This window comes from Archocentrus centrarchus, unplaced genomic scaffold, assembly GCF_007364275.1.
Source record: "Archocentrus centrarchus isolate MPI-CPG fArcCen1 unplaced genomic scaffold, fArcCen1 scaffold_79_ctg1, whole genome shotgun sequence".
Taxonomy (NCBI): Eukaryota; Metazoa; Chordata; class Actinopteri; order Cichliformes; family Cichlidae; genus Archocentrus; species Archocentrus centrarchus.
Genome location: NW_022060290.1, coordinates 472,135 through 487,133, shown reverse-complemented (window position 1 = coordinate 487,133; position 14,999 = coordinate 472,135). Strand labels below are relative to the sequence as shown.

The window sequence follows — 14,999 nt, the reverse complement described above, 5'->3', positions numbered from 1 at the left end:
AATATTTATCCCATCCTTAAAACTGTGAGAATCATCCTTCAATCTATTCACAACTCACCAAGCAGCAGGATGCCTCCAAGTATTCCCCGGATAAGGGGCACGTTGGTGCCCCCTATAGCACGATCAGTGCACGTCACTTCTGCTCCCTTACAGTCACACACTTCGGCTTTGACGGTGTTGTCCTGCTCCAGGCCATGTTTATCTCGCACTCTCAGTAACACACTGTAATTTCCACTGGGCACCTCAGTGGATAAAGTCAGGATGATGCCTTTTCCTGAAACAAGACAGCAGAAAATTTACTTTACAGCCCTGTATTGATTCATTTTTGTCATTTTGTCTAGTTTTCACCAAAGTTTAGCACCTCATTAAAGCATTTTTTTTCCTTGTAAGTATGCTGCATTAGGAGGAAGAAATCCTGATATTTACAAATCAAATGTCCAACGGGAAATATTTTTGTTATGTCAACAGAACACAAGTGATGAATTTGAAAAATCTGGTTGGATAGCATCAGTTTATGCTCGTCTCATGTCCACAGTGTACATACTGGTTCCATTCATCCTAGCGATCCAGTTGGCCTTCGACGAGCCCTGTAGAGACACTGAGTATGGAGCCGCAAATTCTGGTCCATCTTTATCTGTTACTGAGAGCAGCTGAGGAACTGTGTCCTTGTTACACACCTGAGGAAACACAAGGTCACAGTGAAGCTTTTCTTTATGCTGATGTGCTGTATCACATGACTGCACACTTGGTTCCACTTTTTATCTGATCCCATCCTGAAGTCGGTACAGGACGGGATCAGGATGGGATTTACAAACACACCCATTCTGCACCACAATTAGACACAAAACAGCTGCTGAGCTAGTGGGAATTACAACACCTGGATTTCACGCTGATCAATGGTGGGAGCATTGTCATTGACATCTTCCAGCTCAATGATCAGAGTACCAGTTCCTGTAGCTGGGACTGCATCTGGTCACAGAACAGACATCAGGAGAACAACATTTATTAAGAGGAAGGTTCCATCAACAAAGTGAGATCAAGTCCATATTAATGCCCACAGATCCTCTGGACTTCTCATTCTTATATAACTGACAAACTTAAAAAACAAACAAAAAAAAAGACAATTAAGTGCTACAATGTTATTAGCTATGACCGTCCCAGGAAAGGTCGTTAGTGTGGAATTCATTTTTTCTCAACATAAATTCCAGCACAATCATAAGTGATCAACTAAATGATATCAGTGTCTCAGTAAAATGATAGTCTGCGTCAGTCTCGCCTCCCACCTACCATTATCATATGCACCAATTCTTGCGATGTATCTGTTGTCTATGACAAAGGGGGACTCTCTGTCCATGGATCTTCTCACTTTAATTAGGCCTGTGTCCTTGTCCACATTCAGCCAGCCTGCAGGGTCACTGATCATCTTGTACCTGTACATTGATGAGACAGTCACAGAAAGATGGTAATACTGTGCAGGCAGGATGATCCCAATTAGCATGTTTCACAATGTGGCCCATTGTGTTATTTGATTATGGACATGAAGAAATTTCATACTCAGCACCCCAACTCGCCGTGTTTGGAAAAAGAAGAATGCTGAGTTGCAGCCCAAGAACACCATACCTACTGTGAAGCATGGGGGTGGAAACATCATGCTTTGGGGCTGTTTTTCTGCAAAGGGGACAGGACGACTGATCCGTGTTAAGGAAAGAATGAACAGGGTCATGTATCGTGAAATTTTAAGCCAAAACCTCCTTCCAGTGAAAGCATTGAAGATGGGATGCGGCTGGGTCTTCCAGCATGACAATGATCCCAAACACACCGCTCGAGCTACGAAGGAGTGGCTCCGTAAGAAGCATTTCAATGTCCTGGAGGGACCTAGCCAGTCTCCAGACGTCAACCCCATAGAAAATTTGTGGAGGGAGTTGAAAGTCCGTGTTGCCCAGCAACAGCCCCAAAACATCAATGCTCTAGAGGAGATCTGCATGGAGGAATGGGCCAGAATACTAGCTACAGTGTGTGCAAACCTGGTGAAGCCTTACAGGGAACCTTTGACCTCTGTCATTGCCAACAAAGATCATGTTACAAAGTATTGAGTTGAAGTTTTGTTATTGACCAAATATTTATTTTCCACCATGATTTACAAATAGATTCTTTAAAAATCCTACACTGTAGTTTCCTGGATTTTTTTTTCTCATTTTGCCTCTCATAGTTGAAGTGTACCTATGATGGCAATTACAGAAGTGGCTGACTAATTACTTTTTGGCCCCACTGTAAGATTAGTGAACTGAATCAATTAAATCAGACCAAAGTGAACATTACTACAAAACTGTTTAGAAACAAAATCACACCATTCAACAACTTCTTATTCATGATTATTTGAAAAAAACAGCTATATTTATAATTATGAGGACATGAGTCAAATATACTTTAATTTTTTTGGAGCACATATTCTACCTGTTTTTTCATCCAAGTCTTTATGTGATAATATCTCTAAATGTAACATTATTTTCCAAGTCAATATTGAAATACAACATTTCTGTTGATGTCATAATGAATTTTATCTCTTAAAAAATAAAAACAGTATACTGTATACTTTGGATTATTGGACTTCTGAGAGGCAACCAGAAAACTGTAAGGTCTGTCAGCAAATAGTTATGACGGCCTGAACCTAAACAGTTGCAGTATTTGGACTTTGGCTCCCAGACGGCCTTGGATGCTGTCTGTCTAAATCGTCTCCTGGAGATGTCTGTAAACAGATGCTCTTCCCCCCCACCCCGTGTTGTGACCTGTATGAACTGGTATCCTGGCAACCAAGGCTGACTGTACCATCTTATCATGAACTGCTGGTCTGGAAGCTGTGTGGCTATCACAGTATCCTGCTCGTCTCTGCTCGTCTTTTTCCAAAAGGCGACTAGCGACAAATTTAGTGAGTTTTCCGGGGGACGTCAGCGACTTTTGAAGAGCTTTTTGTTAACCTGAAATCCTCCGCTATCGCCATGTTTTGTTGTCATACAGCCTTCGTACTGCGTCCGTTCATATGCTTCAGCATCGCCCAGACCCCCAAGAGTACCTGGCTATTGGTATGTACCGTGAGTCACGGGACCTTAATAGCGGAAGCGGGTCTGTTCCTATCCTCCTCGTGATACAGCCGGTGGATAAGACGCCGCATTGAGCGGGTGGGCCCGTTGCTGTGATATGGATTTACTGAGCTGGCTGAAGAATGGAAGTTTGTTCATTCAGTCTGTTTACATGTTTGTTATCTTCCACAGGAGGAAGCACTTTGGTGAAGCTTCACTGCAGACTGGCTTTTACAGAATCAGTCAGCCTTTTGCTATTTTTGCTCTGTATCTTTTCTGTTTACATTTTAATAGCACGCCTGCGAGTCTTTTGTTATGGAAGAAAAAAGCATTAATTTATTTGAGGAGCATTATTATTTAAATTTGCCAGCGGTTTATTTTTGAGCAATTTCTCGTGTACATCTACAGCTGAATGTTAATAAAAGTGTCTGTGTGACATTTGGGACATGTAGCTTTGAATCAGAGGTGCTTTTTTGTTTATACCTTTGGGAAGAAAAAAAATATCAAGATATTTTTTTGTATATTGCCATTCAGGTAAAAAATATATTTAGGGTGTTTTCTTCTTCACTTTTTGTCTCTCCAAACACGTTATTTCCAGAGGTGGGAAGTAACGAAGTACAAATACTTCGTTACTGTACTTAAGTAGATTTTTTAGGTATCTGTACTTTACTTGAGTATTTATTTTTCTCAGTACTTTTTACTTTTACTCCCTACATTTTTACACAAGTATCGGTACTTTCTACTTCTTACATTTTCAAACAGACTCGTTACTTTTTAACACGTCAGAGAGAAGTTTGCATTTCCGGTCAGTGCGCCGTCAAACGATCTGAGGCTAAACGGAGGAATAATAACAGATAAGAGACAATCGTACTGGCGTATCCTCCATCCCCGGGGCTTATCGGGTACAAAGGGATTAAATACACAAACCCATATAATTAATGTCTCATTTATAGCGCTATAATCAGGGGTCACAGCGGGCCGGACCGAGTCCGTAAGTTGTGCTCGCGGCACATAAACAGCTTAGCTAGCGCTACTGAAGAGGAGCGAGCATGAAGGGAGTAACGTATGGCAGGTAAATGCAACGTTTTTAAATGCTCAACAAATATCAGCAAACACACAAAGTGTGTGCAGTTTGTCACACAGTGTGTCTGCTAGCTAAAAGAAGAGCTGCTGTATTTACAGGGAGAGCAAAGAGAGAGAAGTTCACTCAGAGATGGAGAAAGAGGACAGGAGAGGAAGAAGAGAGGTTAGAATTAAAGGTAAGGAGTGCAAAACAAACTGAGGTATGCTGACTTTGTGTAATTCAAATATTGTACGAAAATACTGCAGTTTAGTGTGTGATAAACAGGTTAGCTTGTTGTACTGTATTTACGGTAAAGCTCTGTGTTGGTGCACAGAGGCTGTGTTCGTGGTCAGAGTTACAGGTTACATCAGTGTAGCAGAGATGAGTTTGAATCAAAGCTGCTGATGCTGAGATTCATTCACTGAATCCAACATTAATAGGAATGGAGATCAGCTCAGATAGCTGTGAAATTCTGGGCTACATCTTTGTGAATTCAGTTCATCCACACAGAGCAGTAAACCTCAGAGCAGCAGCAGCAGGTCAGCTGATCACAGCCTGCACACCAACATCATTTACTGCAGCTACAATAGAAAGCTGTGATTCTTCTCCCCATGCAGAGCCACTACAGCTGATCTTAGGGTTCCTCCACCTTCTGAATCCCACTGTAACCCCTGAGTATCCTCATGTTGGTGTTTAGGTGGAGACACAGTCACCCTCTACTATGGAGGACACAGAGAACAGAGCTGTGTTTAAATTCCCTTTAACAGTTTGTGTCCTACATAACAGATTCAAGCTGAGTGCATTCATTAGGATTAAAATTTAGACTAGAATAACATTTGTGTTCTCATGTTTATTTTATATAATTACAATAATATATAATAATGAGGTTTGTTTAGCTTTACACAAAAATAGCAGGTAGAAATGTCTGCCAAAGAACTACTTTTACTTTCTTACTTTGAGTACATTTCAGAGCCTGTACTTTTTTACTTTTACTTAAGTAAAGAAGTTGAACCAGTACTTCGACTTTTACCAAAGTATTTTTGAACACAAGTACTTGTACTTCTACTTAAGTACAGAATGTCAGTACTTTTGCCACCTCTGGTTATTTCTCTCTCCTACAGCCTCGATTGCAAATACATGTTAGTAACCAATTATGCAAATTATGTGATGATGTCATATTGCAACTTTTAGGACAGCCAATAGCCACTTTCCTCGCGGGGGCGTATAGATGTAACGCAGCAACAGCCAATCAAATAGCAGATTTTTGTCCAATGAAAAATTGCCTCATTATTTAGGTTATTGTCTGAGTGCAGGTTTGAGTCCTGCTGTGGACAAAGCTTATGTTACAGTATCCAAAAAAAACAAAAAAAAACACCAATGTTTCTGTTTTTTCTTGATTTTTTGTCTCTCCAAAGATGTTATTTCTCTCTCTCCTACAGTCTCAATTGCAACTGCATGCAAATAACAAATTATGCAAATTAGGCGATGATGTCATATAGCGACTTCTAGCGACATTTAGGACAGCCAATAGCTACTTTCCTTGCTGAGGAGTTGGCAACAGTGTCAGTAAGTACATTTCTTCTGTCTGTTTCACCTGTATTGTATCAGATTTCAAAGATAGATTGCAAATCGCCATTTCAAGCATTTGGTGCTTGTCATAGTTTGGATTACGGGAGTACTCCAAAAGAGACATATTAGTTTTTTTTTCTTTTTTCCGGGGGTGATAATTTTTCTGATGTTGAAAAAAAAATATTCCAATAAAAGTAATCTGCCATCATTTATGTAAGAATATTTTAATGCAGAGCAATTTCAAACACCACCTGTTGTGGACTGTACCATTTTTAAACACTGCGGCACCAGAATATTTGCTGGCAACGAACTGCCACTGGGTCATTTGGCGCCAATGTTGACTGACAACACGCCAGACAAATTTCAGCTCTAAAGTCGGTGCACTACTGACGCATGAATGTAAATTGCTACCAGAGGGCCAGTTTAATAAACATGTTATTTTTTTAAAATATGTCAGTGTTCTAACTAGAAAATTGAATGCAAAGTTTAGGGCCACAACGATTCCACGAGTAACTCAAATAATTCGATTATTAAAAATCCTCGACACAAATTTGTTGCTTTGATGCTTCGTTTTAACTCTGCAGCACCGAAGCTACAGAGTTAAAACGAAGCATCAAAGCAACAAATTTGTCTCTGTGCAAGTGGAGCATTTCATCCTCTGTTGCTGCAGGGATTTCCATCATTTGGAAAAAAACGAGCCTTTAGCACGGGCAGGTCATCATTGACAAGTCTTTCCACGCCTCCACTGCTCTGTGCTGTGATAGTGCGTGCATGCGTGTGCGCGTGTGTGCTGTACTGGCTGTGCAGAGAATGTCAGCTGTTATTTTATTTTCTTTATGTCAGCTGTAGCCACCAGAACCATCGCTATAACCACAGTTTGCTAGCGGGGGCTTGCCATTAGCACTAACGATTGTTCAGTGGCGGAAGGCCCCCCCTCTCCACCCCCCTTCAGTACAGAGGGGCTCCAACAAAATATTTTTTATGCTTTAATTCCTGATTAGTGACTAAAAATAGAGCTGCAGTAGAAACATAATTTGAAGGATGCTTGTGAATTAAAAGCATTACAGCATTAAGCTCATGCAGCCCCCAAATTTTCAACAAAAAAAGTCAAGTCAAGTCAAGTCAAGTCAAGTTTATTTATAAAGCACATTTAAAACAACGACGTTGACCAAAGTGCTGTACAAGATCTGTAACCCCAAGGACTATACTAAATAAAAATAAAAATATATAAATAAATAAATAAAATAATAAAATAAAAATAAATAAATAAAAACATTAAGAACAATAAATAACATAAGAAAATTAAAAATTAAAACGTTTAAAACAAGTACCATAAAATACCATAAAACAATCATCTAAAAGGAGGTAGCACTGCAGCCAAATGCCAAGGAAAAGAAATGTGTTTTTAATAGAGATTTAAATGTGTGTATCGTCTGAGCTGTGCGGATATGGAGAGGTAGATCGTTCCATAGCTTTGGTGCTGCTGCTGCTGCAAAAGCTCGATCACCTCTCTGTTTTAGTCTAGTTTTAGGCCAAAAAAAGCATGAACACATTACCCCAGTCCTGTCATCCCTTCACTGGCTCCCTGTCCGTTTTAGAATCGATTTTAAGATTTTATTGCTTACTTTTAAAGCCTTAAACGGACTGGCACCTTTGTATCTGTCTGAGCTGCTTCACTGTCACACCCCTGTAAGAGCTCTGAGGTCATCGAACCAGCTGCTCTTACAGAGGCCTAAAACTAGACTAAAAAAAGCAGCAGCTGTTTTACAGTCTGTCGGCACATACGCAGCAAGCGCAAAGAGGTGGAGCTGTACTGAGATGGTGAGCACAGGTGGAGGGAAAGAAGACATTTTTCTAGCTTCCAAAGCAGCAGCGCTTGTTCCTGTAACAACCTTAAAACCTTTACTGGGACCCAGCTGAGGTCCTTCATGAACCACCTGATCAGCAACATGAAGAACAGAGAACTTTGTAGCTGCTCCATCCACCCTGTTTGTTTCACACAGAGAAACATCTGCAGTACGGAAGTTAAAATATGCAGAATTGTCAATATGAAAAATTATTTCTTATCTGATTAACTGATGAAGTAATCGATAGAATACTCAATTACTCAAGTTGCAGCCCCACTTCTATTCAGAAATCCATAGTCAAACATTACTATACAGCACCAGTGGAGCTATGAAAGGCCTTCAAGAAAAAAACTACAGTCCCAGCAAGGTGATGTCACTTCCTGTTGCATTAAAAACATAATAATTTATGCTCACAACATGGTGGCTGATATTCGAACGGAAGAAATTCTTTTAGCAGCTGCTCGATAAAACATCTGGATTATGTTTTTGTTGTGTACGCTCTTTATGTGCTTTCTGCAAACCCATTGCTGGAAGGAAATGGCACTCTGGGACACATTAAATGCATGATATATAAGTGTAACTCTTCTGGATTATACACTGGCTTGCAAAAGTATTCATACCCCTTGAACTTTTCCATATTTTGTCACATTACAACCACAAACATAAATATATTTCACTGGAGTTTAATGTGAAAGACCAACACAAAGTGGTTACAATTGTGAAGTGGAAAGAAAACTTAGAGGTGCTGATTCTCATGCCGGCCGCTTCACACTCGGCTGCGAACCGTTCCACTGCGAGCTGGAGGCCACCCCCTGATGAAGCCAACAGAACCGCATCATCTGCAAAGAGCAGAGATGAGACTCTGAGGCCACCAAGGAAGAAGCCTTCCGCCACCTGGCTATGCCTAGAAATTCTGTCCGTAAAAATTATGAACAGAATCGGTGACAAAGGGCAGCCCTGAAGGTGTCCAACACCCACAGGAAACGAATCCGACTTATTACTGGCTATACGGACCAAGCTCTCCCTGAATAACCCGCAACAACGGGCCAGACAACCCTACTACCGTAGGACCTCCCAAAGGATACCCCGAGGGACACGGTCGAATGCCTTCTCCAAGTCCACAAAGCACATGTAGTCTGGTTGGGCAAACTCCCACGCACACTCGAATATCCTTGAGAGGATAAAGAGCTGGTCCAGCTTTCCGCGACCAGGACAAAAACCGCATTGTTCCTCCTGGATCCGAGGTTCAACTAACAGACGGACCCTCCTTTCCAGCACCCTGGCATAGACCTTACCGGGGAGGCTGAGGAGTGTGATCCCCCGAAAGTTGGAGCACACCCTCCGGTCTCCCTTCTTAAAGATGGGGACCAACACCCCGGTCTGCCAATCCAATGGTACTGCCCCAGATCTCCACGCGATGTTGCAGAGGTGTGTCAACCAAGACAGCCCTACAACATCCAGAGCCTTCAGGAACTCAGGGCGAATCTCGTCCACCCCAGGGGCCCTGCCACCAAGGAGTTGTTTAACTGCCTCAGTGACCTCACCCCCAGTGATGGTCAAGTCATCTCCCTCGTCCCCAGACTCTGCTTCCACTACAGAAGGCCTGTCAGTGGGATTGAGGAGGTCCTCGAAGTATTCCTTCCACCGTCCGACTATAGCCTCAGTTGAAGTCAGCAGCACCCCACCCGCACTATAAACAGTGTGAGTGGAGCACCGCTTCCCCCTCCTGAGTCGCCTGACAGTTTGCCAGAATTAGTTCGATAGCGTCCAACAGTCTTTTTCCATAGCCTCACCGAACTCCTCCCACACCCGAGTTTTTGCTTCGGCCACTACCCGAGCTGCATTCCGCTTGGCCTGCCGATACCCATCAGCTGCCTCCGAGTCCCACAGGCTAACCAAGCCCGATAGGACTCTTTCTTCAACTTGATGGCTCCCTTCACCTCCGGTGACCACCATCTGGTTCGGGGGTTACGACCACGACAGGCACCAACCACCTTGCAGCCACAGCTCTGAGCAGCAGCCTCAACAATGGAGGTGTGGAACATGGTCCATTCGGACTCAATGTCCTCAGCCTCCCTCGGAATGCTGTCGAAGTTCTGCCGGAGGTGGGAGTTGAAGATCTCCTGGACTGGGGCTTCTGCCAGGCGTTGCCAGCACACCCTCACAATACGTTAAGGTGTGCCAAGTCTGTCCAGCATCTTCCCCCGCCACCTGATCCAACTCACCACCAGGTGGTGAGTTGGATCAGGTGGCGGGGGTTGGACAGCTCAGCTCCTCTCTTCACCTGAGTGTCCAGAACATACGGCCGCAGATCTGATGATACAATTACAAAATCGATCATCGACCTGCGACCTAGGGTGTCCTGGTGCCATGTGCACTTATGGACATCCTTATGTTCGAACATGGTGTTCGTTATGGACAAACTGTGGTTTGCACAGAAGTCCAGTAACAAAACACCATTCGGATTCAGATCGGGCAGGCCATTCCTCCCAATCACGCCCCTCCAGGTCTCACTGTCATTGCCCATGTGAGCGTTGAAGTCTCCCAGCAAGACTATGGAGTCCCCAGATGGAGCACTCTCCAGCACCCCGCCCAGCAACTCCAAAAACGGTGGGTACTCTGGACTGTCATTCGGCGCATAAGCGCAAACACCAGTCAGGACCCATTCCCCAGCCTGAAGGTGCAGGAAAACTACCCTCTCATCCACCGGTGTAAATTCCAACGTACAGACAGCAAGCCGGGGGGATACAAGAATACCCACCCCAGCTCGCCGCCTCTCATCAAGGGCAACTCCAGACTGGAACAGAGTCCAGCCCTTCTCCAGAAGACTGGTTCCAGAGCCCAGGCCATGCATTGAGGTGAGCCCAACTATATCTAGCTGGTATCTCTCAACCTCCCGCACTAGCTCAGGCTCCTTCCCCACCAGAGAGGTGACATTCCATGTCCCAATAGCCAGTTTTGATAGCCGGGGATCGGTCCGCAAGGGCCTCCGCCCTCGGCCACCGCCCGACACACACTGCACCGACCCCTACAACGCCTCCTGCGGGTGGTGGGCCTACAGGAGGGCGGGCCCATGTAACCTGTAAGGGCTGCGCCCGACCGAGCACCACGGGCTAATGCCCGGCCACCAGACGCTCTCCCTCGAGCTCCCTCCCCAGTCCTGGCTCCAGGGTGGGGCCCCGGTAACCCTATTCCGGGCAGGGTAAACTGTTCCCTTGCTGTTTCAATCATAGGGGTCTTCTGAACCGCTCTTTGTCTTGACCCTCACCCAGGACCAGTTTGCCATAGGAGACCCTACCAGGGGGACAAGCCCCCGGACAACATAGCTCCTGGGATCACTGGGGCACACAAACCCCTCCACCACAATAAGGTGGCAATTCACGGAGGAGTTCAAGGGGTATGAATACTTTTGCAAGCCACTGTAAATACAAGAAAACAAACCAGCAAAGTGACACACAACAGCGGGATCATAGACGTGGATCAAATGAAACTAACAACACAGGGAAAGTAAAACTAAACACAAAGTACAGGGAACACAAGACCGTCAAAATAAAACATCTAACAAGGTACAGTCAGGCTTGACAAGACAAAACCAGAAACTAAGACAAAACCAAGGAAGGAGCAACATAGGAAACAAGCCCAGGAACAGAACAAAAACACAGACAAAACAAAAGGCAATGGCACAAGGCCAGAAAACAGCCCAAAACTGGGTGTCAGAATTAGGCAAAACAGTTCAGGGGCCAGGACAGGAACAAAACAAAAAACGCCATCCAACAAAACTGCTGCCTAGGCAGAGGCCAAAGCAGTCCAAAGGTTCAGGACACCACCCAGGCCAACGGGCCAGACAGCAGAGTACAAACGAGTTGGGGGGCCACCCAGGCCAAGGGGCCAGACAGCAGAGTACAAACAAGACGGGGGGCCACCCAGGCCAAGGGGCCAGACAGCAGAGTAGAAGCGAGTCGGGGGAGCATCCAAGCCAAGGGGCCAGACCCAAGGACCGGGTAGCCTCAGGGGAGCGAGGCTGATCGGGGGGCCAACTGCAGTGCCAGTGGCAGCAGCGAACCAGATTCGGAGGCTGACCACACTCCCAGCGGCAGTGGCAAGACAGGACAGGACGCCAACCACGATCCCAGCGGCGAGTTCAGACAGGAGGCTCGTTCTGAGCCGGACCCTTGGGCTCTAGACGTGGCTTGGACTGAGCCGGACACTTGGACTGAGCGGGACCCTCGGGCTGAACAGGCCCTTCTGGGCAAGGGCCCGGATATGCAGGCAGGGGATCCGGTGCAGGGCACACAACTGGCTTCCTGGACAGCTGGGGCTGCTTTGGGAGCTGCCTGGATGTGTCTGGTGGTGGTGAGGAAGACGGTGACAGTGGCTGGGAAGCTGCTGCAGCTGACGGAGGCTGAGACTGTGGGAAAGCTGCTACAGCTAACCGAGGCTTGGAGACTGCTACAGCTAATGAGGGTGACAGTGGCTGCTCAGAAGGTGCTGTAGCTGATGAAGGTGGCTGGGGTGCTGCGGCAACTGGCGAGCGTGTTGAGGTGCAGAAGGCTGTGGCTTAGGTGCTCCAACTCGAGGAACAGAAATAGGTGAAGGAGCAAGTTGGTCTTTGGCCGCCCCCACCCGACGGAACAGAACGGGTGCATAAGCGGGTAAACCAGGGACAAGGCACACAGTTAGTAAAAAGTGTCCACAGTTATAAAACACAGTCTTTTCTGTGGCCAGTGTATCAGACAGTCATTTTATGATCTCGGAAGGAAAACTGAGTGCAGCCGAACAAGTTATTTCCTTGACATTGTTCTTGGTTAAGGTGGGCCATAAGCCAGGGGTATATAAGCAACAGTTCATGAAGCCTGTGTGCTGTGGCATCCCCCTGCTTCTCACAGGGTTGCCAAAACCACTGGAGACAAAGCTCCATCACATACTTGTTGATGTCATGCTTGACTTCCTCTGAGGCAGTGCTTCTCAGTTATTTTTTATGCCCCCCTAGGAAGAAGAAAACCTTTTGCGCCCCTTCCCCACTCTCTGCCGAGACTATAAATAGTCACAGCGGCGCCTGCTCTGCGCTGTGTGTAGGCAAAAAAAAGTAAACCATAGAGCTATTACTGCACACACTCTGACAATGAGAGTGCCACTGCCACCTACTGTAGTGGATGTGCAATTACGCTTCTAGAAAAAAAAAAAGCATGGTCAGATGTGCCCCCCCCCCATAGCGCACAGCGCCCACTATTTGAGAAGCACTGCTCTGAGGAATTAATGGTCACAGAAAGCACAGTCCTAGCATAAACGGCTGTTTTATTGGCTACAGTCTTTGACATCTCAGTCTTGGAGTGGATGGCCATGGCAACAGTTTTACTCACATCAGGCGGAGTGTCAGTGGAGCAGGTGTAGGACATAGCAGGAAGCTGCAGAAGAGGAGAGTCCATTGTTTTATTGTCCGTGGCTGACGCTAGTGTTAGGTCGTGGCTTGCCGGCTCTGTTTTGTTTTTACAGCGCCGAGAGCTCTGCCTCCCCGCCCCACAGCAGGTTGTGAAAGGGGAGTGGAGCAGGCAAGTGACACAGCAGGAGATGGAGAGTCCGGTGATAGCATGAAGCCTCCGAGCCTAATCCCCAGAGGTTCAGCGGCTGTGCGGCTGTTGTACGGCACGGCTGCTGTGGCGAGACTGGCGAGCGAAGCAGCGGCTGCAGAGGAGGAGAGCATGGCGAGCGATGACACTGAAGTCCCTTTCCCCAGCTGGGACCTCCCAGGGCGAGACAAGTGCCCTGGAACTGTGGCTCACACTCTGGGGCGAACCACAGCTTCCAATTCACTATTTCCTGCAGGTACACTTGCACAGCTTGCCACTGTAGCTCCTTCCATAGCTCCTGGGGTCACTGGGACACAGAAACCCCTCCACCACGATGAGGTGGCGATTCACGGAGGGGTTTGCCACACATGTGAACAATAAATCTCTATTTTTGCAATGTTGGTCAGATAGAAACAAGACTTGACTAGTAGTATTACCCTTGTGGCAATCATGATTTATGACAGGTGGGGTCAAAAGGTCAATGCGCATACATGAGCGTCCTCGTGCGCGTGCGATCATTGATTTATGATTATTGGGGTGCAGATGTGTGAGTAGGGGGCTTACCCTAACAATTGATCCCACAGTCTCTCCCCCTAGCTATCATTACAAGAGACTTCATCAATGTGAGTCAATAACCCACCACACAGTTTGGTGCTGGTGAATCTTGCACCACATTGCTTAAATAAAAACTCATTGTTAAAAAAAAAAGTGAATGTCCAAGTTCATCAAAGGGTCATTCTCCACAGTACAGAAATACAAATGCTGAATAAAAGGTAATATCAGACTCCAGCTGTCTGTCATAAAAAACAGGCACTGGCTGTTGAAATCCTCTTTTTTCCCACAGAACACCATATCATCAGCGCGCCGGGTGACCCATGGGGCTTCCACATCAAAGGATAAAAATATCTATTAGCAGATTCATCCGGAACCCTAGCTTTTTATCTTCACACACCAACGGTTTTACTAAAATTCGATGCACTGGTTAAATAAATAAATAATATACCGATATCCACTACAATACCCATCAGCCATACAGCAACGTGTCGCTTTTACAACGTCACAACCCAGCGACAACGAGGTGTCTTTTGTTTATACAGCTGACTGCGGTGTTTTGTGTTTTTCACATTTCAGCGCTAGTTTCTTAAATCGTATTGTGGTTATTTTTAACTTGATTTAACAATCAGGATATAATGATAATACACATGGCCGGACGCTGCACTTTTTCCAGAGTCGTAAAAAGAAAAAAAAGACTGGCGGGGTGGGTTTCAAAACAAATGGCGCATACAGCCATTAAAAAGGGTAATACCGGAGTTTATTCAACACATCGACTGCCCCACCAGAGGAGAGAGGACCCTAGACCACTGCTATTCTCCATTCAAAGAGGGCTACAAAGCAAAGCCTCTTCCGCCTTTTGGGAAGTCTGACCACACCTCTGTACTTCTCATGCCGAAATACAAACAACGGCTCAGGCAGGAACCCCCTGCTGTGAGAGAAGTGACACGGTGGTCTGATCGAACCGCTCTGCAGGGTGCGTTGGATTCAACCGACTGGGACACGTTTCACAGCAGCGCGGGTGGAGACATCGAGGAGTTTACGGAAACTGTTGTGGGATTTATTGGGAAAGTTGTTGATGACACTTCACTTAGGAGGACCATCAGGACCTTTCCCAACCAGAAGCCGTGGGTGGATAAATCTGTCCGCGACGCCCTGAGGTCCCGCACCGTTGCCTACAACTCCGGCCTCGCCTCTGGGAACATGGAGGACTACAAGGTTGCATCATACAACGTCCGCAGAGCGGTGAAAGAGGCTAAACATCGCTACGGCCGCAGACTGGAACAGCAACTACAACAGTCTGACTCCAGGGGACTGTGGCAGG

At 45.9% G+C, this 14,999-nt stretch overlaps 1 protein-coding gene across 1 annotated transcript in view; it reads right to left on the bottom strand.

Moving 5' to 3' along the window:
- Positions 1-14,999, bottom strand: part of LOC115777821 (cadherin-1-like) — a 56,814-nt gene that overhangs the window by 481 nt on the left and 41,334 nt on the right. Inside the window, exons 14-17 of the mRNA XM_030725820.1 lie at positions 1,288-1,430; positions 878-969; positions 545-677; positions 59-274 (exon numbers count right to left, since the gene is read on the bottom strand). Of these exons, the coding sequence (XP_030581680.1) occupies positions 59-274; positions 545-677; positions 878-969; positions 1,288-1,430 (584 nt within the window). The remainder of the gene's footprint in view (positions 1-58; positions 275-544; positions 678-877; positions 970-1,287; positions 1,431-14,999) is intronic.